At 40.6% G+C, this 20,291-nt stretch overlaps 1 protein-coding gene across 1 annotated transcript; it reads right to left on the bottom strand.

Moving 5' to 3' along the window:
- Window positions 1-11,553: 11,553 nt before the first annotated feature.
- On the bottom strand, window positions 11,554-18,063 carry LOC141784153 (uncharacterized). The gene is made up of 3 exons (XM_074661888.1): window positions 17,788-18,063; window positions 15,707-17,294; window positions 11,554-13,713 (listed from the first exon to the last, which is right to left on the bottom strand). The coding sequence occupies exons 2-3, from the start codon at window positions 16,591-16,593 to the stop codon at window positions 12,714-12,716; spliced, it is 1,887 nt and encodes a 628-aa protein (XP_074517989.1). The 5' UTR covers window positions 16,594-17,294; window positions 17,788-18,063; the 3' UTR covers window positions 11,554-12,713.
- Window positions 18,064-20,291: the final 2,228 nt, after the last annotated feature.

Genomic DNA, 20,291 nt, shown 5'->3' with positions numbered 1-20,291 from the left:
CAGATTCTTATAATAAAAACAATGTTAAAGTAATAGAAACAGACTTTGTTTCCAGATGTGCTTTTGTAAAAGCATCCAGGGGTGAAATTGTCTTGATCACTGAAAGTTAGAAACCATCAGGACTTATTACTATCGTGGCACAGTTAACACCAGCCTTCAGCAGACAAGAAATGTTTCACTCACACTGCTTTGGGCTAATAGCACCACTGTTTGTGTATTAGGTGATGTTTGCAATGAGGCTCATTTGTACGGAAAAAGAAGGGCACAGAGGTGCTCTTTGCTCTGCTGTGCAGTTTGTCGTGCATTCCACCTTCTTGTGTGTGCAATGTAAACAAGACATTGTCATTTTAGAAAACTTCAGTACGCCAGGCTTTCGGTGTTAATTAGCAAGAGACGATTGTCAACACCAACAAACTTAAAGAATGGCTGATTGCAAATGCAGCAGAAAGTAAATTAATGGAGGTAGAGACAACTTAAATATAAAAGAATGAATGACAGGGGCAATGTTAGAACCTTGAAAACTTTTGTCTTTAATTGACAAAGCTGTTTGTTCACAGACTAAATCACTAGTGTATGTAGGCGTGAGGCAGTAAGCAAAGTGAGTGCATTCTCACTTGAAAAACTCTTGGTCAAAAGTTGAAGAGGATTCAGAATAAATAAAACACTTTTTTCTCTCTGTAAACACCCTAAATGAAGAATGTACTAAACACACCTCTACTCTCATTTGTTCGTACCCACAGTAAAGGACACAAACAGCATTCTGAGTCAGGCAGTGGCTCAGTAAGTTGCTCTTCTGCATAAGTTATAACAAAATGATTCTAAAGGCACTTTAATTTCATAGTCTGACAACATTACTGTAACACACTGTGCAGTGAAGTGCATTGTTGTACAAAATACAGAGTGTGAACGCTGTTTGAAGCATCCTCCACTCTTTCAGAACACAAGAAAATATTACTACAATATTACAGGCAAAACATGTGGTTCATCACGTGAATTGTGACCTGCAAATCAGTTTCAGCCAAATGGAGTCCCAGCTGAAAACATCTGCCCGCTTGGGTTGAGCATCTGTGATGTGCAGCTGAATCTAAACCCACCTCAAAACATGGTAAACAATACAGAACATACTGTATGCAGAAACTACTAGCAAAGTGATGCACCATTTATATTCTAGTCAGTGTGGTCATGTCCAGAGTCAAAAAGTGCAAAGCCCGGGAAACTTAGAGACACTTGCAAATCACTCTCTTTACAACAGAAAAACAAAGACATGTTTTGTTTTTCTTGTGCTGGTCCTAAAGCCAGACTGAGGAATTAACAGGTAGATGCGGAAATAAAATAAAAAAAATCTAGTTGAAACTCAATCAACATCTAGAAGTTTCTCTCTACAGGCTTTCCCGTTTCCCCCCATGATTCTTGATTTAAACACAAACAGGGTTGATTTTATCAAGAGGGTTTCTTGAAGTGGCATTGATGCTGCCTTAAACTACCTAAACTCCAGACCATAAGGTTGATTGTTTGGTTTTAAAGTAGGATATAACTGTCAAATTACCTATCTAAGTAATTTTCAGTGTTGTTGGTTTATGACCAAATAATTTAGAAATAAACACACTGGCTCACAATCCTAATTATTTTGCCAAGTGGCTCTATAAATAAAAGCAAATTAACATGCCAGATAGAATGAGAAACCCTTAAAACAAATACACAAGTTGTACTCATATTCAGGGAAGGCATTCTTCAAATGAAGCATTTATAATAATCCTGTAAAGTGTCTTTCAGCATCTGGAAAAGTGTTCTAAAAACAAAATGTGTTAGTATTATAATGATAGGAACTCATTTTTTAAGAGCATAGGTTAATCAATTTTCTTTCATCAAAACCTGAAACAGATGAACCCTGGTTTATTTCTTTTGCATGAGTTGTATTATTTTTTTGTTACTCTTGTTAATGTTTGTATGGAGTGTTGGGTTTACTGTGGGCAGTTTTGTGTTTGTTTCTGTGTTGCAATCACAGGAGATGTTGAGAAGCCACTCTAATTACTCGCAGCTGTCCCACATCAGTGGCAATCAGTGGCTGCCTATTCTCCAGCTCAGTCTCCTTTGGCTGCCAGCGGTATAAAGTCTCTGTTTTTTTGTGAAGCTCTTTGGGCTGCATGCTTGTATTTATGGAAGGTGTTGTTTAAGTCAGTGTTTCTCAAACCTGGTCCTGGGGACCCCCTGCCCTGCATGTTTTTTATGTTCCCGACTCCAACACACATGATTCAAATGATCAGCTCGTTATCAAGCTCTGCTCGAGCCTGATAACGAGCCATTCATTTGAATCAGGTGTGCTGGAGTGGTGTAACATCTAAAACATGCAGGGCATGGGGTCCCCAGGACCAGGATTGAGAAACACTGGTTGAAGTTAAGATGAAGTAATCTGGGTTTCACCATTTAGCGACCTACTGCCATATGGACCAATCCTGTTCAAAATCCGTTCTGTCCATCTCTTTGGTCCACCTGAATAAACTTCACAAAAGCCATCTTTGGATATTTGGTGTCATATTATCTAATGACAGTGATGATGGTTAGGCTATATGATGCTAAATGCTACCCATACTAGCTAGCCAGCTGTTGTTGGGTAAATAGGAGCGTGCAGTGTGACCCTCGTGTCAGAGAGGGAACAGCTTGTCATGCCTGAACTAACCAAGGCTGGATCCTTTAAACTAAAAGAATTGGACATCATCTCACTAAACTTGATGAGAGGTCACTATAGATGCTGCTCCCCCTGGTGACTGGCTGTTACAGTTAAGGTCAAAAACTCTGTCTCTACAGTCATTACAGACAGGCTGTGGTCAAACTTTGACACATAAATACACCATGTATTTCATGTGTTTTTTACATCCTCACGCTGTGGTGATATGAAGATATTATTGGGCTGCACTGCCCCCCCCACCTTTATTTTTCAAGTCTCTTTTTTATTACTTATTAGGGGTCAGGGATTTGAGTCTCAACAGTAATTTTTTTTTTTTTTTTTTTTTTCGTCACCTGGCCCCACTCAGATTCTCCCAGTATCCCTCATTGTCCCTACTGCCAAGGCTCTGGCTGCACAATGGCACCGCCTGTGATAGGGGTATTTTGGGTTCAAAACCATACAATTGTAAATGACGCTGTCTACTCTATATGCAATCTATTAGCTGAAAAACAGCATGCTAGCATTCTAAACATATCAACATGCTAACACTTGCTTTTAGCTCACCACCGATATATAAGTATCTGCTGACTTTGCCTCGCTGCTGACTTTAGGACTGTTAAAGTATAATTTTAAGTTTAAATAAGTTTCCATCTCAGTGTGTCAAAACAAATGAATTTAAGTTTAATCCTAACACAGTTCGTTAGCTCAAGGGAGCTAGCAAGGTTTTTCCTCCCATACTTTTATGACTCCAGCTGTTTTTGCCAGCTGGAGTCAGCAAAAGACTTTAACACTGATTCATGTACCTGTCAGTCATACTGCAATAGCACTAAAGAGTTTATGACCTTAAAATGTTCCAAAAAAAAAAGGAAAAAGGAGCAGCTGGGAGATGTAGCTGATGACAGATGGGTCACCTGCACATGAACAGGTATGCTTTTCTAATTGTCCTGATATTGTGAAGAAAATTGCTTCCTGAATGACAGATTTTATTCAAAGCTGCCAGCAAGCTGGAGCTATTAACGCAGGCTGCAACAGAGCCTTTTTGAGTATCATAACAGCTGACTGCACAGAGCCAAAACTGGCAGAATGCTTTCCACATTTTAATTGTTTGTAATTACAGTCATTATAATCCTGTGTAATCATGGCCCATTTCCCTGTAATGAAAAAGTGAACTCTAATTATGGCTCCAAATTTCATGTTTTTGCTTTGCACAATCCGCAAACACACCAACGGCTGCGATTCACTAACTAGGATAGATAAAATTGGATAAACCAATGCGTGACTTACATAAGACACGTTTCTTCCACAGGGTGACGTCAGGTTTTTGGCTATTTTAGGTTTGGTGACAACAACAATATACACAGGGGTTCAGGTCTCTGTTTTACAGTTACAATGAATTTATTACAGCTTTTAAAAAAATAAATAAATAAGAAGGAAAGTTATCCAGACTTTGCAGCCAATATACATCAAATAAAGTGCCCAAGCTGCCTAACTCTCACTTACTCCATCAGGAGTGCTACTTTCATATTACGTGAGCCAGTGGAGTAAATCGATACCACAGCAGCGTTTATCTACAAAACTGTAGGAGTGACAGTACAAACAACTTAAACCAATCTGAGGAAAACAGAAACTAGAAAAAGACTGACTGAAGCAATACAAAGATGTCTAAGGGAACTTAGGAGCTGTACTGTTGAGCCATTAGAATAAAGTGGAAAATAAGAGCACATAAAACGATGGCATTTCGGAGTGTGGCACAACACCTGAACAATGGCAATTTGCCACTTGGTCAAGATTTATGTTGTTTTAAAAACACATGCGGTTGTAATTCTTTTATAAGTGCAACAAGAGGTAAAAGTACATTTCAAAGTCACAGTCTGGCCTTGACAGCCTTCTGGTTCCATTCTGCTCCAAAAATTCATAATGATTTTTTTAGTAGTGTAAAATATTTCTGATATGGCCCCAAATCTTTAAAACCTGCCAGAAATTTGAGAGCCTGGCTTGCTCACAAATGCTGCAGAAAAAAAAAAAAAAAAAACACCAGCACACTTAATTCCAAGTAACCTTCCAGATGTGGCTTGTCAGGAGCTATGCCAAAGTCACAGATGCCGAACATCCAGAAGGCCATTTGGCACATGGAGAAACCAGTGAAGGTGAAAAAGTGGGTGTAAAGACCTGAAGTAACCACTGACCAAAAATGACAAGGACAGTAAAAAAAAAAGAAAAGCTCAAATTGACTATGCTGTGTAAATGAGAAGAGTTAGCAGGTATGTGTCAAACACCTTCTGCCATCAGTGTATGAATATGGTGTGAATGTGGTATGATGTTGCTTTGAGCATTTAGAAAACAAGAGCAAGTACTGTACAGATACAGTCAATTAACGTCTTAGTTGCTTCTAGTTTTCTTGTACTTTTGAGTGAAGACCATAGACTGTAAATAGAATGGACTGTTTGGCTCCACCTTGTACCATTGTACAGTTTTGAAGCCTAAGGGTCAATCCTAATTCTACCCCTTAGTGCCTGGTTTTGTGGGTGCACCAGGGGGCAACATCCGTTTAGTAAAAATGAAGCCTATGTGGAAGTTGCTGTTCATCAAGAACCTGTGGCTGTGTGCACAGATTGGCTTTACTTTATGGTTTCAGGAGCAAACAGCTGACATGCAAAGGCTACATCTATGTTTTATACAGTCTGTGGGGTGCATGTGTAGCAAAGGGGTGTCCAGTTCTCTGTAAGATCAAGGGTGAAGTACTAAGGTGAGGGGCTCCACAGCCCTAGAAACAAAGACAAACTGAGACCTCACTTGAAACAAAAAAAAAAAAAGTAAAATTTCCCATGATATCCCAATTTTTCACCAGTAATTTAATACTTTGCTACTTCACGTTGAAATAAGCCATGTTTTGAACTGTTGGTTTAATCCGAAAATTACTCATTATCACAGTCTACCTAACGCCACTATAGTGACAGCTACAGCTTATAACAACTATACAGATGTCAGACCCTGGTGACAGGTTTGCAGCAAACAGAGTTCATTGCGGTGGGCTGCATTTCATGAGTGATTGGACAGCTAAGCTGCATTCAGGAGCTGCATCACCCACACAAACTATGAAAGTCAAACGTAACAGTGTTTATAAGCGGCATAATAATGCCTCTGATTACCGTAATGTTTGCTTAACGTTTGCTTTCCATGATTTAGCTGTAGGTGACATAAATCCTCACTTTTATCCTCTATAACCAATGAAAAAGAAAGTTTAGGAAAAAAAGAGGACTTGAACACAATGTAGCCCAAGAATATCTTCATATCACCACAACAATCAGATGTGAGAAACATTTCTATGAGGTGTATTTAATTCTTTAAGTTTGACACAGCTCATCTGGATAGATGGAGTTTTTCACCTACTCTGCAGCAATTCACCAAGAGGAGCAGTTTTTGTGGCGACCTCACTTCGAGCCGAGTGACATGACATGCATTTTGTTACAGTCTATGGTGCACTCTCATCTGGGCCACCGTGCTAATCCCCAACATATTTTTAATCTATGGTGTCTTAGGAAACAAATTTAGATCATGTCCATTAATTAGAAAAACAGAAACTGAAATAAAAAAGCTAAAGTTCAAATACATGGCAGACGATCCATTTCCCTTCACCTGTAATCAACCACATTCACAGGGTGGTGTCTCTTGCTTTGCAGAACTGGTCTCATCAACATGCCTATTATTTCACAGCATTCTCAGTTCACAATTTAGTGCCATTATTGTACGTTGCATCCCCCAGGCTAGGCTCTGTGAAATGGTTCATGTCTCGTCTGCCTCCAAAAATGGAAATATGAAGATGATAATGAAGGAAGAGGAAGAGACTCAGGCCATTGTTGTAACAAGTTTCTGACACCCATACTGCTGTGACGCAGGAGAGATGACCAAAATGGAAAATGAGGAGAAGTAGAGGAAGAGAGGTGGGAAGAGGGTTATTCAAGAGTGCAAAGAATAACACGGAGAGACGAGACGATGTGGAGAAAAGATCTGAGAGAATCATAAAGGCCGGCTGTCAGAAGAAATGAAAGCAATCATGAGTTGAAGTACCTCATCATAAGTCCTGGGGATATCTGAAAGTGTGTGTGTGTGTGTGTGTGTGTGTGTGTGTGTGTGTGTGTGTGTGTGCGTGCGTGCGTGCGTGCTTGCGTGCGTGCGTGCGTGCGTGCGTGCGTGCGTGCGTGTGTGTGTGTGTGTGTCACATTCATCTGAGAGTCGGAGCACACTTCACAAACAAAACTGTCTAAAGAAAACTTGAGTGCCTCTGAGTTAGAGCATTACGTGCAGTTAGAGTAAGGCAACCTGAAATGCTCTCAGGGGTGCATTAAGTTTGAGAAAACAACCATATTTCGTAAATAATATGCAATCACGCCAAACAGCAGGAGTGAGAAGCAGAACAGGGTGATTTGGTAGAAAAATTCTCCACAGAAGTGACAGGTTGGAGAAATTGAGAATCCCTGTTTTGAGCTCCATTCCTTCCAAAAAGAGGCATCAATAGTTTTTGACTCCTTACCTCCTTACTCCTAAGCTCACCTTAACACTGCTCATCACTGACTCAAGTCTCAATTATTCTATAAGGGTATTGAACTTTGCTTCTCAAAAAGATTTGACTCATTTAGTTCTTTTAATTTAGCTACCATACTCTCTGGAGCAAGAACATTGGGGAAAAAAATGTTTTTTCAAACATGTACTGCTGCCCCACCTTAACTCATTAGCTGCCATTGATGTTTATAGACATCTATAGACATCAATTCAATTACAACCGTTTACTGCGTCTAAAAAGTCAATTATGTTTTTCAATGGGGTTTGTCAATCGATATCAGGTTTAGAAGCTACTATGGGTGAGAGCAGTGCTGTCTCTGAATGAGAGACAGATGTGAGAAAGAGTTGTGAGATGACAGAGCCATAGTGAGAAGTCGCAAGTCAGAAAACATCAGGCAGCTCACACTTGAACTAAGGATGAGTTGTGGTAGTTAAGAGAGAAAGAGTAGCATTATCATGTGAAAAGATGATGGGGATCATGGAGAGGATCAAAGAATGGAGTGCCCGAGACATGCACAACCTAAAAGAGCATGTTTTCTCTGTTTCTTTTTTATTTTTATTTTTATTTTTTTATCACAAACAGGAAGAGAAATATGAAAGAGGAGATTCTACTCTTCTTAGATAGTTTTGGTAATTACAGTCATAGAACAAAATAATCAGTGGGTCTTCAAAGATAGGTCAAGATGATTGAGGATTTTCCTAAAAAAAAAATAAAATGTCAATACTTACAGGAATAATCCTGCTAAATCATCTCCTACAAGCCTCTATACATGTATGTCAGTGTCTATGTCTGCCTCTAACCCTCTTCTCTGCCTGTATGTTGATGTTTTGGTTGTATTGGGCAGTTATATCAATCACATCGCGTCCAGTGTGCAAGTGACTTTGTGCATAAATGAGTGAGAGGAAGAAGCTATCCCGGCATAGTGGCTTCGTTAATTCCACGTAGCACGGTGAAAAACAACCAAAGTGAATCATAATGCCAAACAGATAAAGCTGTTCCTAAATAAGGGTGAAGCTCTCAGGCACATGGAGAGCAGCACAGACAAAGAGCGATGCAGGTGGCTTTTTCTGAGCAGGTATGTGTCAGACACCTGTGATTAGCTTGTGCTAACATGCCAAGTCAGGTGCATGGCTCTCCAGTCTCTCACACTTAGAAACTACAAGTGGTTGCAAGGCTAGTGAATGTGTTCACGTAGCTTTGGTTGGAGGCCGTGAGTGTGCACTGCCACTGGCACTGAGCCCAGTTTGAATTTGTGTTTACTAAGAAGTAATGAAAATTTCTGCAGACCCTGCCTTGAACTATTTAACCTTGAAGGCACTCTGGATGTAGGAATAAATTTGACATGCCACTGAATGGCTATCCTTCAAAAAATCAAGGCATCAGTTTGTTAGCTCTGTAAAAATTAGTGGCCAAAGCCCACTTTGCATACCTTTACCTGAAAAAGAAGCAGTGCCCTGAACAGCAGTGTAACCAATGCCCTTAGCAAATACAAAACAGGAGGGAGGTATTATATGTGTGTGTTTAAAGAAGTAAGTTTGCTGGACACATAGCGAAAAAGATTAGTTTTTGCCAGCTTGTCTTGACAGCTATTAAATCACTCAACCTGTGGTTTTCTGGTTTAAATGAAAAGATTTTTCAGTTTGAGGCAAGTGACCTGCAGAGGTGGACCTTGCTGAAGTGGACCACAGTCTGTAACTTGAAACAAAGTTCCCATTGGCTAAGTGACACTTTTTCTAACTCTTTTTCAATATACTTTAGCTTTAGCCATGTTTCATTGACATTTTATGACTCATCTATCTCTTACCACAATGTGAATGTGCACTTGTTACAAGGTCCCACACAATAACTTTCAACTACAGTAAGGCAATGCAACCTGTTAGAAGCAGGCAGAAGTAAAACTGTTTTTTGTTTTTTTGTTTTTTTTTTACAACAGACAGCAGAAAAATCTGCATCTATGGCTATCTTTGTATTTTAACATCACTAATCAAATTCTTGATGAAGAGATGTTCTTCCTAAAACTTTGATGATATGGTGTCCTTCAACATCTTTAAAACTTTTTTCTTACACAAGAACGAGAGGTACTCATAACCAAACTCAGATTTCATTAAGATTTAATCAAGCCTGAAGCAGCAAAACAAGATAAGATGAGAGTTCCCAGAACTGTCCAGAAACCTTTTCTCTGCCTATTTCAGGCCATCCACCCACTTCTGACGTCATATTACCGGAGGACAGCTTTTAAAATCCTCTAGCTGAATCTCTTTATAAAGAGAAACACTGCGGGCTTTCAAAACTTTGAGCAAATCCTGTGATGTTCCATTTATCACAGTACAGCATTTTGTTTTTATAATCAATCACAAATTACACATCATTGGGACCACGTGTCCTTCATTAATATAAAAGAGTAGAGGGGGTTAAAAAAAAGTAAGAGTGAGAGAGACAGATGACAGGAAGGGTGCAGCAGACGTTATGGCATTGAGACTCCTCACCAGCAACCTGAATGAATGACAGAAATAGGACGGTTTCCTCATGGTCTGATGCCTTGAGTGTTGTACCACTTCTCTTTTGCTGCAAGGACAGCAGTGTGATTAGCAGCTCAGTGTCATAGCAGCTCGATGTCACAGCTCATGCTATTTCCCTCCTCTGTCTTCCTCATAAGCCTGAGGGCGGATAGCATTTTGTTATCATGTGCATGCATCTGTACATGTGTAACTGTGTGTGCATGTGTGTGTTTTCTTTAACCTTTAAAGCCATTTCCCTGCACTGTTTCAGATCTTTTCTAACCAGACAGTCCACATTTTCATGCAGTGTCTTTGTTTAGTCTAAACCTCTACCATTATGAAGTATCTAAACTGATTCATTATTAGGTTTTTCAGGTGCTGTTCACCATACTGACAATGCAATATTGGCAAAAATCATTTTAAAGGTCAACTCACTGCAAATTACAATCACTTTATCTGACCTTTAGTGGAAGTGACACATGCAGCTTTGGTTTAATAAGCATGATCTTCTGATTGGATTAAAAAAAAAAAAAAAACACTGAGCCAATCAGAGCTCTGGGGGTGGCAGAATAGAGTGTCTGACCAATTCATCAAAACTAGAGATGGTTTTCATCAAAGCTGCTGTTTTAGATAGGTTGAGGTACCAATTGTTTCTTTACTTGATTTACTTGATTTGATTAGAATTTGTTCATGAATCTTACTTTTTAAAAATCTTGGAACAGAAGTTTTGCCATTTTCCCGCCTTATACTGTGCTTTCTTACAGGTCTTCTTGATCTCACATCAACCCACAGATAAGAGCTCCATTAAATTTGGATCTGCTTAGGTAAGGTAAGGTAAAATCATGACTTTCCACAAGCACCATTTTGGTGAACAACAAAGCTAAGATGTTAGCTTGGATTAGTAAGGTCAAGAACACAATTTCGTTCTGCAACGTGTCCATCAGTCCTAGTAAAGGCAGCAGAGGTGAGAGGTGAGAAACTTTGAATAACTATTTACTAAAATTTGTCATTAATTTTTAAGGTGCATCAAAGGCAGAGCTCAGAGAAGACAGTTTAATGTGAAATCAACTGCAACAGATGTTTAAGAATCCATTGTCAAGGAACACTAAGTGGCGTGGAATCACTGTCACTAAAATACTTAAATGATTTTAAATGAATAAAGAAATATTTTAATCAATGTTGTTGTTTTGTTTTTTTTTACATTTTTGCCAACGGGTTTGTATCTTCAGTTGCTAGCCAGGTAAAAAGCAGGGTAGTGTATGGTTAGCTGGTAGCTATGGGAGATAAAACATCCAACAGGTTGTGACATAACCAGACATGAACCTTGCTTCATGGGCTTTGCTGAACAGGGCAGTATGCTATAGAGCCATAATGCTACAGTGCTGTATTACTGTGGCAGGTTTTGCAGTGTTTCAATGTACAAAACTGAGATAAAGTCATATGTAGGCTGTGTCTGGTTAAACTGACATACTGTACAACTCTTTGACCCAAGCAGTGCTCTCTTTTCTTTTAATTTAAGGACCAGTCTGTTAAATCTTTCACCCTTTAGGAAATCCCTTGTAACTCTTTTTTCAAAAAGTACTTTAAAATCAAGCTTCATCTAATTCTTAATGTAATCAAGATGTCCCATTTTTGTATAAAACATGAAGTTTCATTGAATTTAATCATTATATGACCATGCATATTAAATCACTTATAAGATATGCAAATTGGAATCTGCTTTTTATGATGTCAATAGCAAGCATAATAAGTCGGCATTAAATTTCCCTTTGAAAGCGTTTGCTTTTGCAAATTAGTTGCAAATGAATGTAATTTCTTAGAGACAGGGTAGCATTTTCACAGCTTGAGACTAAGCAATATCACAGCAAGATGAGTCGGAGGAGAAGGAGAAGGAAAAAAAAGTGAAACTTGGTTGAAGGAATGATGAATAAGGAACAAAAACTATCTATCACAGAAGGTAGGTGACAGATTATTCTGATTTTGTTTTGTCTGGGCTCGTTTGGTGAAAGGATTCTTTAAATTTTGTCTTACTAAAGTACCACTGTGTGTCACTGGTTATAGTTTGTCTGTGCACCAAAGAAAAGAGAGAAAAATTAGACCATCCATTGTGTTGTGACAGTTTGATTTTCTGCTTCATGTATAGTTTATTTCCATGTTCCTTTGAATACCCTGTTTGATTGAACGCTTGAATGGCTGTGTTCCCTCTATGTCTCTTTCAAATGCTGCTGACAGTGATGGTTAGTTACATCAAGTCATGCAAACATGTCACACATCCTCCATGCATGCTTAATCTGTGTGTGATACAGCATATTCCTGCATTACACTGTGACAAGATTAAACCTTTAAAGTAGCATAAAATACAAATGGAACCATCAATGAAGCAATAAGAAAAGAGGAGATAAACAAACACATCACACAGTTACGTCCTGCTGTGTTATTGTTTTAAGATGGAATTAGACCCAGCAATGAAGAGCAACTGCATCACTTATGATGTGCTATGCACGTGATAGCACACTGCTTCTGCAACCCGTCCTCTTTCCAGATAAATGTCTGTCTACCCTGGAGCTAAATATCCCTCCTCCTCTTTCCCTGCAGGGTTCACTCCATCACAGCTCTCTCCACCTGCCCTCAAAAGCCTGATCTGATTGGTGCAAACATCAGCTCTGGATCCCCTGTGCTTTCCTGGACACAAAGAGAAAACAACACAGAGGCAGGGAGAGGGTGTAGACCGGGTCAGTTTAGCCTCAAGTCAAACAATGAGTTTTTTTGAAGGATTAACTCCACTCTGCAAACTACAAACCGTGAATCAAAGGCTGTGTGTGTGTGTGTGTGTGTGTGTGTGTGTGTGTGTGTGTGTGTGTGTGTGTGTGTGTGTGTGTGTGTGTGTGTGTGTGTGTGTGTGTGTGTGTGTGTGTGTGTGTGTGTGTTTGTGTGTGATAAACGAGAAAAAAAAGGCATCCCTGTTGATATATCAGCTAATCTGCTGCTTTTACAGGCTGGTCATGTCAGTGGTCTCATCCTCCCTGTCTCCTACCAGAGAGTGAGTTTGTGATGTTTTGCTTCTATGCTGCCGGCTGTAACGGAAAGCGTCTCTACCAATCGTCATGATGTCTCTCTTATCATTTGACAGACCATATATTCTGTCCCCTGAATAACTCCTTAATGGTATAATGTCTATTTCCAAGGACTCCACTCGTAAAGGGAATGATCGAATGTTCTCGTTCACCGAGTGTCTTCTCATGGGCAGGAAGTCCGCTCTGTGTATGGAGTTCTGAAGTGTGTGCAGCTGGCAGTGGAACAAGGAGTCGTCACACACACTAGGACTGGACTGACACCAGTCAGAGATACTGTGGTCAGACCCCACTCTGTTGTCTGAACTGTCTCCAACCTTTTTTACTAGCCCCTGACCTCTTGTGAAGCTTAACAGCTTGGGGACTGTCACAATTGATGCAGATGCAGCTGCAGCTGCAGCTACTGCAATATGGCTGTGCTCAGTAGAAGGTACTTTGTTGTCTGGGATCACCGGGACAGGAGCCGTCACTGCAACTGAACTGGAGAACGACGATGAGCCAAAGAAAGAGGCCACTTTTTGGTAGTACCTTGTCCGTATCACCTTGGCAGAGCGGTAGAGATCCCCTATGAAACAGTAACAGATGGGATTAAGGCTCGAGTTTGTCAAGCCCAGCCACTGGGCAAACGGTCGCGCCTGCAAGAGCCAAGATGGTGGCCTTTGATCACAATCAATCCAAAGGTCAGCCGAGTATAGCGGCAGCCAGGACACCGCAAACAGCAACACAAGACACACCACCATCTTAGCTATCTTTTGGCGCGTCTTGAGTCGAGACACATGCAGAGATTGGCTGCGAGGATCCAGATCTGAAAATGTGGATTTTTGTCCTCCCCAAAGCCGCCGACCGGTCAGGAAGCCGATGGTGAGGTTAAAGGTCACGGGCAGGCAATAGAGCATCACAAACAGCAGCACGTTGTACCTGTGGGAGAAGAGTGAACATCAACAAATGATCACGAAATTATTTCCCTTTTGTTGATAACTAAAAGCTAGAGCAGTAAAATTCTCTGTCACAATCTATTAACTGTATCCACATATGTTGGGTTGTCATTTAAATTAACAAAGATGCTTTCTTCTGCACTCTGCTTTGTTGTTGTAAGTGTTGCGTGAAGGATCTTTTTATTGCAACATCTTTCTCAGTGTCAAATTATGGATTGCAGCCTAAACATTATCATCAGGAACCCAATGGGCTCCTTTCACATCTCTCATTCCCTTCAGTTTTCAACAAGTAGGTCCAAGGCTCTGTATGTCGCATCATTAGCTGCAGCTTCTGCGTGAGAACTTTTGAAGAGAAAACGGTTTGACTGAATCTTGTTACAGTCACCACTTTTTCCAACACTTTGATGTGCAATTTAGCAGTTACAGAACAGAAAAAGAAACCACAAAGACAAACCAGCCAAGAGGATAACATAACGGAGTGTAGGGAATACAAGATGTTTTCAGGCTTTTCACAGCTTATTTACACAAAACCTGCGAGGCGTAGAAAATAGCAAAAGTCTGTCTCAAACATTGTGTTTGAAGTACTGCTGATTTCAAAAGCATGAGCATCCTGAGTGGTAGAGTGGTAGAGCTTCCAGTCCTAGGCGAGGTGAGCATTTCATTCCATAATCTCTACCTTTAAACGAGCCTTTACAAACCCTCAGAAAACAGATTTCTGTCATGCTAAAAAGGTGACAGTGAACACAGCTACATTTCTTTTCTGTCCTGTTGTTGGCACTTTTGGTCTTTCTTCTTCCAGGAATGAAAGAAGACAGCACTTTAAATGGGTTGTTCATTAAAGCTAGACAACCAATCAAAGAGCTGTCTTTCATCAACAGCCTTCTGGGTTTTTGTAAGCTTAAATGGCATTGAGAGCCAATTATGAGTTAGAACAGACATTGTAATCCAGTAAACAAAACACAACATCAAAACCAGGATAACGAAAAACAGCTAGTGGTGGATCGTTAGAGCTCAACAGGTACATTGGTTCACTGTTACAGTTTTATGTGCCATTATAATAATATACATGTACTATGTAAAAGAGATTATTAAATTCTTATTTCATAACCCTATTAAATTTACTCAGTTTACTGTTTTCTTCTACCTCTAACTTGCTAAGTACTGCTTAGTGCTGTGCTCATGGTGGGTTAAGATAAGAACAGACTCCACAGGTTGTCTTAATGTTTGGTCTTTGTTAATATAAAAACTTTTTGTGATAACGGTTATCATTTTTTGCTAAACAATCAAAGATAGTTTGATCAAGGCTAAGAACCTGAGACAAGGGTCTGCAACCTGCGGCTCTGAAGCCTCATGTGGCTCTTTGACTCCTTTGCAGTGGCTCCCTGAAGCTTTGAAAAATATTGTTGAAATAAAGAGTTTTTATTTTTCTTACAGAGGGTATTGATGACAACCTTGACGCTAAATAAAATCCTAATTTAACATTTTATTGAACAAAGTATGTCTTGAGTTGTAATAAAGCCTGCCACCTCTCTGCTTTACCTCCTACAACATCAACAGCCCACCATGTTCCCTTGCACCTGTGGCTAAACTCAAGTTTTAGACCCCTGGTGGGATAACAAAATCAACAAAAAGACAAATCTGAATTCGCCTCCTCTTAAATGACTTTATTTCAGGTGAGATGAGGCAAATAGCTCATTTGACAGTAAAGGTTGCAGACCCCTGACATGAGATATTAGAGCAATTTGATCATAAAGTCAAATTAGTCTTTTAATTAGCAAGGACGTGTGGCAATAATTCTGCAGATCCACCAGACAGATTGTCTCTGGTCATGCCCTGACCCTTAATTATGTAGCCAGTGCAACACATCACTGCGCTTTTTCTTACAGTTGGAGGGGACAGAGGTTAACCTCTTTAAACAGACAGTGACTTTCATCCTCCGGGCGTTGCATTGACTAATGAACGATGGCAGTACCTACCCCTGTTTAAGGCGATGTTGAGGCCACTCCTCCTGACACACCATGATGGCAAATGTCCCAAAGCTGATCTCCTGTTGCCGGTTCACCACTGCGATAGGAGCACATATGGTAAAAGATATAATCCACACCACAGCAACAGTCGCCAAGATTCGTCGGCGTGTAAAAATGGAGCGAGCTCGCAATGGTGATCGAACACTGTAGTAGCGATTCACACTGATCACTGTCAAGGTTAACACACTGGCTGAGACCGAGACAGCCTGAGTGAATGGCACAGCTCGACACAGGAGGTCTCCGTAGACCCAGGCTGTATAGATCTGGCTTCCAAGGGTGATGGGCATGCATACACACACCACAGCCAGGTCACACACTGCCAGGTTCACAAGAAGGTTACGTGTTGCGCTGACACCAGCAAGCCGCCTGCTCCGCCTGTTGGTGAGGACACGCAGGGACATTAAATTCCCAATAAATCCCAGAATGAAAGACAAGCAGTACATGATGGTGAGAGCAATTGTGCTGGGCTCGTGGAGAGTCCAGAGAAGCATGCTCTCCAGGTCAGCTAAGTCATTGGGGGGAATGTTGGACAGGGAGAAAGGGAAAGAGGAGGCAGAGGATTGGTTGACAAAAGTGGATGTTTGTTGAAAGGATGAGGTTGAGGTGGCAAATAAAGGGGAGGAGATGAAGGAGGAGAAAGGGATGACAGAGGAGGGTAACAGGGAGGGCAGAGGTTGATGGATGGAGGCGGTGGGTGAGCTGAAAGTGGAAGGCAGCATTGGAGAGCTGTTGAGGCTATTTGTGAGGTTAAATCTTTCCTGAGAGTCGTGCATCAGAGGAGAAAAGCTGGGCTGGCCAGGACTCCCACCAAACTGCTGGACCTGCGACAGATCCATGATGTACTCCCAGCTGGTGACAAAAAGCAGGAGGAGCGATAATGCTGTATGATTAGGTTGATATCTTGGTTTCCTTGGATTTAGGCTTTACATTCCTAAGTTGAGCACAAAAAGTAAGGTCACTCCATTAGTAATCCTGGAAATACCCTTCATCCTAGTCAGTAAGTGCTAGAAAAAAGGGGTCTTCTGTCAGACCAACTGGTCGTGTCATTGTTTAAAAACTTTACAAAGAGCTAAAATTTTGATTGAAAGATCTGCAGAGAATAACGTCTCTGGTTTTCTTTGTTTTTAAAAATCAATTGAAAGATGTTTCTCAGTTTGTAAAAAGAAGAAAAATCAGTCACACGTGAATCCAAACAGGTCACAAAATTCCCATCAAAAGACATCACATCCAGTTCCTCTCCACCCTGCTGTGAACTGCAGTACAAATCTCTGGAGGCAAGTCAGAGTCCCCGTTTGTACCAGATCCTATGAGTCAGCTGGACTCATGATGCTGTTCATAACTGGTCCCAGTGTAGTCTTTACGTAACACATGTACATTTTGTCCTCCAGGGAGTGGCAGTCTGCACCTGATAATCCCCAGCAGCTGTTAATAGGCTTCCTCACCTTCAAGGAAGGCAAACCCAACGCAGACCTCCCTGCTCCTCCTCCTCCTCCTCACGCTCACTTTCTCCCCTCAATCTCAGTCCTTCTGGGTTCACCTGCAGATATGCAGCCAAAAAAACAATGCCAAATGACACATCCATTTAAGGAAAAACACCTAAAAGCTTTTGATGCGTTCTCAAGAAGAATCTAGTTCATAGGTTTTCCTACGCAGGAGGTAAAGGGATTGAATCAAAAAGCATAAAGAAGAAATTTATTGAGATTATGTATCATTTTTAAAAGCCACTCTAACAACAACAAAAAACATATGTTATGTGGCTTTAAATTTTCATATATTTTTTACAGGTATCTGGGTGTCACTTTGATCATAGATCTCTTAATTTACGTGTTTATTTCTGTCACTATGAACATATTTCATGAGCTTGACCATCAGATTTTGGCATTTTAAAAGGAAAAATGAAATAAAATAAACTTTAAAGTCAGCCAAACGGCATAGAAATAAGGACCTACTTCAATCTTGAGTTGTTAAAATGCAAAGATAAGTTACTGATGAAAAAATATAAGACAGATAAAATGAAATGGTGCTCCTACCTTCAAAAGGAATCACAAATCCAGCCTCGTTTCGATATATTGGCTGACCGTGTGCGGATCCTCTTTGATGCTGAAAGATGCTGATGAGGCATTCAGGTGCTGACCGAGGAGCTGCACCAAACCAAAAAAAGAGAAATAAAAACAGATGGGAGGGTGAAGACCGGTGTAACAACGGACGGAAAATGTGGTGAAGTTACTCCGGAGTCATTTGAAGACGTTTTATAATCCTTTGAGTCTTGGAGCTGCTTAAGGTTTCGCTGCTGGCAGAGCTCTTTCTGTTTCCCACGGGTTGACACTAAACAGGCGCTTTAGACGTCTGCGCGCGAGCCGGCGGGAGCACCGAGTCCGCGTGCGCCACTGCAGGACGGAATATTGGAATGAGAGAGGAATAAGACCAGTGAGGGAGCAGATGCGAGAGAGAGTGTGTGTGTGTGTGTGTGTGTGTGTGGGGGGGGGGGGGGGGGGGGGGGGGGGTTTAACATACTCCCGAGCGCTCGACCGCGCAGCACCTCTGACACTCCTGAAACTGGCAAATCAATCAAAAAGTGCCTCTCACTTTGTTCTGTAGGGTTTTTTGTTATCACCCCCGTGGCTCCGTAACAACCTGAAAAATGTCGTTTGGTTCACTCTGACAGTTTTCTTCCAGGATAACTTGTCTTATGCTCCTTTGATTGATTGGGGTCATGGAGATGGAGCGACCTGAAGATTACTGCTCTATTATCATTTTGAATGCAGAGCCCAGTCTGACAAAAAAAAGGGGATTGATCCACAAAGCCAATGACGTATTCTTTTTAAGCAATGAATTAAACTTTAGACTAGCATGGAGTAAAACATGAAGATTGCTTAAAATCATAGAAAAATGTAGAAAGGAGCACTTCATGTTCTCAGAAAAGAGTTGAGGTGTTTTGGATAGGGATACAAGTAGTAAAAATAAAGTAATAAAAGTATGGACCAAAAAAAGTCAATAGACATTTAACTGTACAAACACAATGCCTTGTGTTTTTTCTCTGTTTTCTAAGAATGCAAAAAAAAAACTGCTCACTCACTCGAAAGACTTGTTCACTCAGGGCTTTATGGAAATTTTCATCAAGGATAAAATAACAGAAGTGTAAGTTACCTGTCAATAGAGGACACGTTAAGTAGTAGTGCTTTAAAGATAAAGCACTTATTGAGTCTTTAAATGCATTTGTGGGGGCTCAAAATTGCTCAGCAAATTGGTTTGACATATTTCACATATACTGTAAAACTTTCTCATATTCATGGCATTTTCTAATATTTGGTAGTTATGGTGCTATGGGCAGGTGGTCCTCATCATCTCAATAAAGCTTTTCAGCAGATGGTCACATGAAGGGCCTTAAAATCTCCTGGTAAAAGCTTGTGCCAACTTTGGACTTAATAAAACAGTGGACCAACACCAGCAGATGACATGACACCCCAAATCATCACAGAGAGCAGAAACTCTACACTGAACTTCAGAAACTTGAATCCTGCACCTCTCTGGACATCCCCTGTACTCTCCAAATGCATTGTAATTTACTTTTAACTGTTAAGATGATTTTGACAGCAGAACTACAGTTAAGTTGTTTTCTCCTCAGCTCGTGCAGGTGGGACTCCAAAGTGGTGTCCCTGGTTCATGAGTAACTCGATAACCGGAATGGTACTGTTGCAGCCCTTTGTCTGAATACATCAGTGCATGATGGCTCTTAAAAGGGGGTCCTCTCCTGAATGGGAAAGGACCCTCTTGGCAGAATTTTGCTTTTTTAAAAACTCTGTCACTTTCATACCTAAAGGCACATGCATGATAAGTTTTCATTACTTGTACATCTTTTTCCTTTTAGACATATGATGTGATCCATGTGACCTCCACCCATGCTATACACTAAACCAGCTCTGGGCTCTTAAATAGCGTGTAAGATAAATGTATGTATCGTTAACACAAATCAAATTTTGGGGAGTAATTTGATAAGGCACTAATATTGATTCTCTTTACCCACCCTCTGTTCATTTTGATAAGGGCTCCAGAGTCCTCTGATGACTGCAGGGACACATCCATAGCTATGTGAACTGAGGCTTTCACCTGATAAATGTGGCACTGGATCATATGAAGACAAATGGCTTTTTATCTTCATTACCTGGGGAGTTGAGATTAAAATGCCATGGACCTGTATCAGCTCAGTAACAATGTAATAACCCCCTGACATAAAGTGTTCTGATCAGATCAAGTCAATTCTGCATAGCCCGCTGTCATTCTCATCACAGTGGACTAATGCATTTTCTCTGAGCTGGTCGACTGTTTTTCTTCTTCATTACTGAAAAGCTTGTAACCATGGCCAATGGGAAGGGGCTAGGCATATTGTTCAGTTAACAACATGGTGCTGAAGAGAAGGGCCTTTACATCATGGTAAAGCAGTGAAATAATCAGACATTAAGTTTGATTTAATCATGCTTCTCTCCATGCTGACAGTCAGCTAACACACAGCATAGTGCTGTAACCTTCAGAGTTC

Source organism: Halichoeres trimaculatus, unplaced genomic scaffold (assembly GCF_033239565.1).
Source record: "Halichoeres trimaculatus isolate MK-OKI-2021-1 unplaced genomic scaffold, fHalTri1.1 fHalTri1_scaffold_2, whole genome shotgun sequence".
Taxonomy (NCBI): domain Eukaryota; kingdom Metazoa; phylum Chordata; class Actinopteri; order Labriformes; family Labridae; genus Halichoeres; species Halichoeres trimaculatus.
This window is presented reverse-complemented; position numbering and strand designations above follow the sequence as displayed.

Coding starts and splice junctions, on each gene's coding strand:
- LOC141784153 (XM_074661888.1), bottom strand. CDS start 16,593: ATGGATCTGTCGCAGGTCCAGCAGTTTGGTGGGAGTCCTGGCCAGCCC. Junction 13,714..15,706: donor CAACATCGCCTTAAACAGGG/GTAGGTACTGCC, acceptor CTTCTCCCACAG/GTACAACGTGCTGCTGTTTG.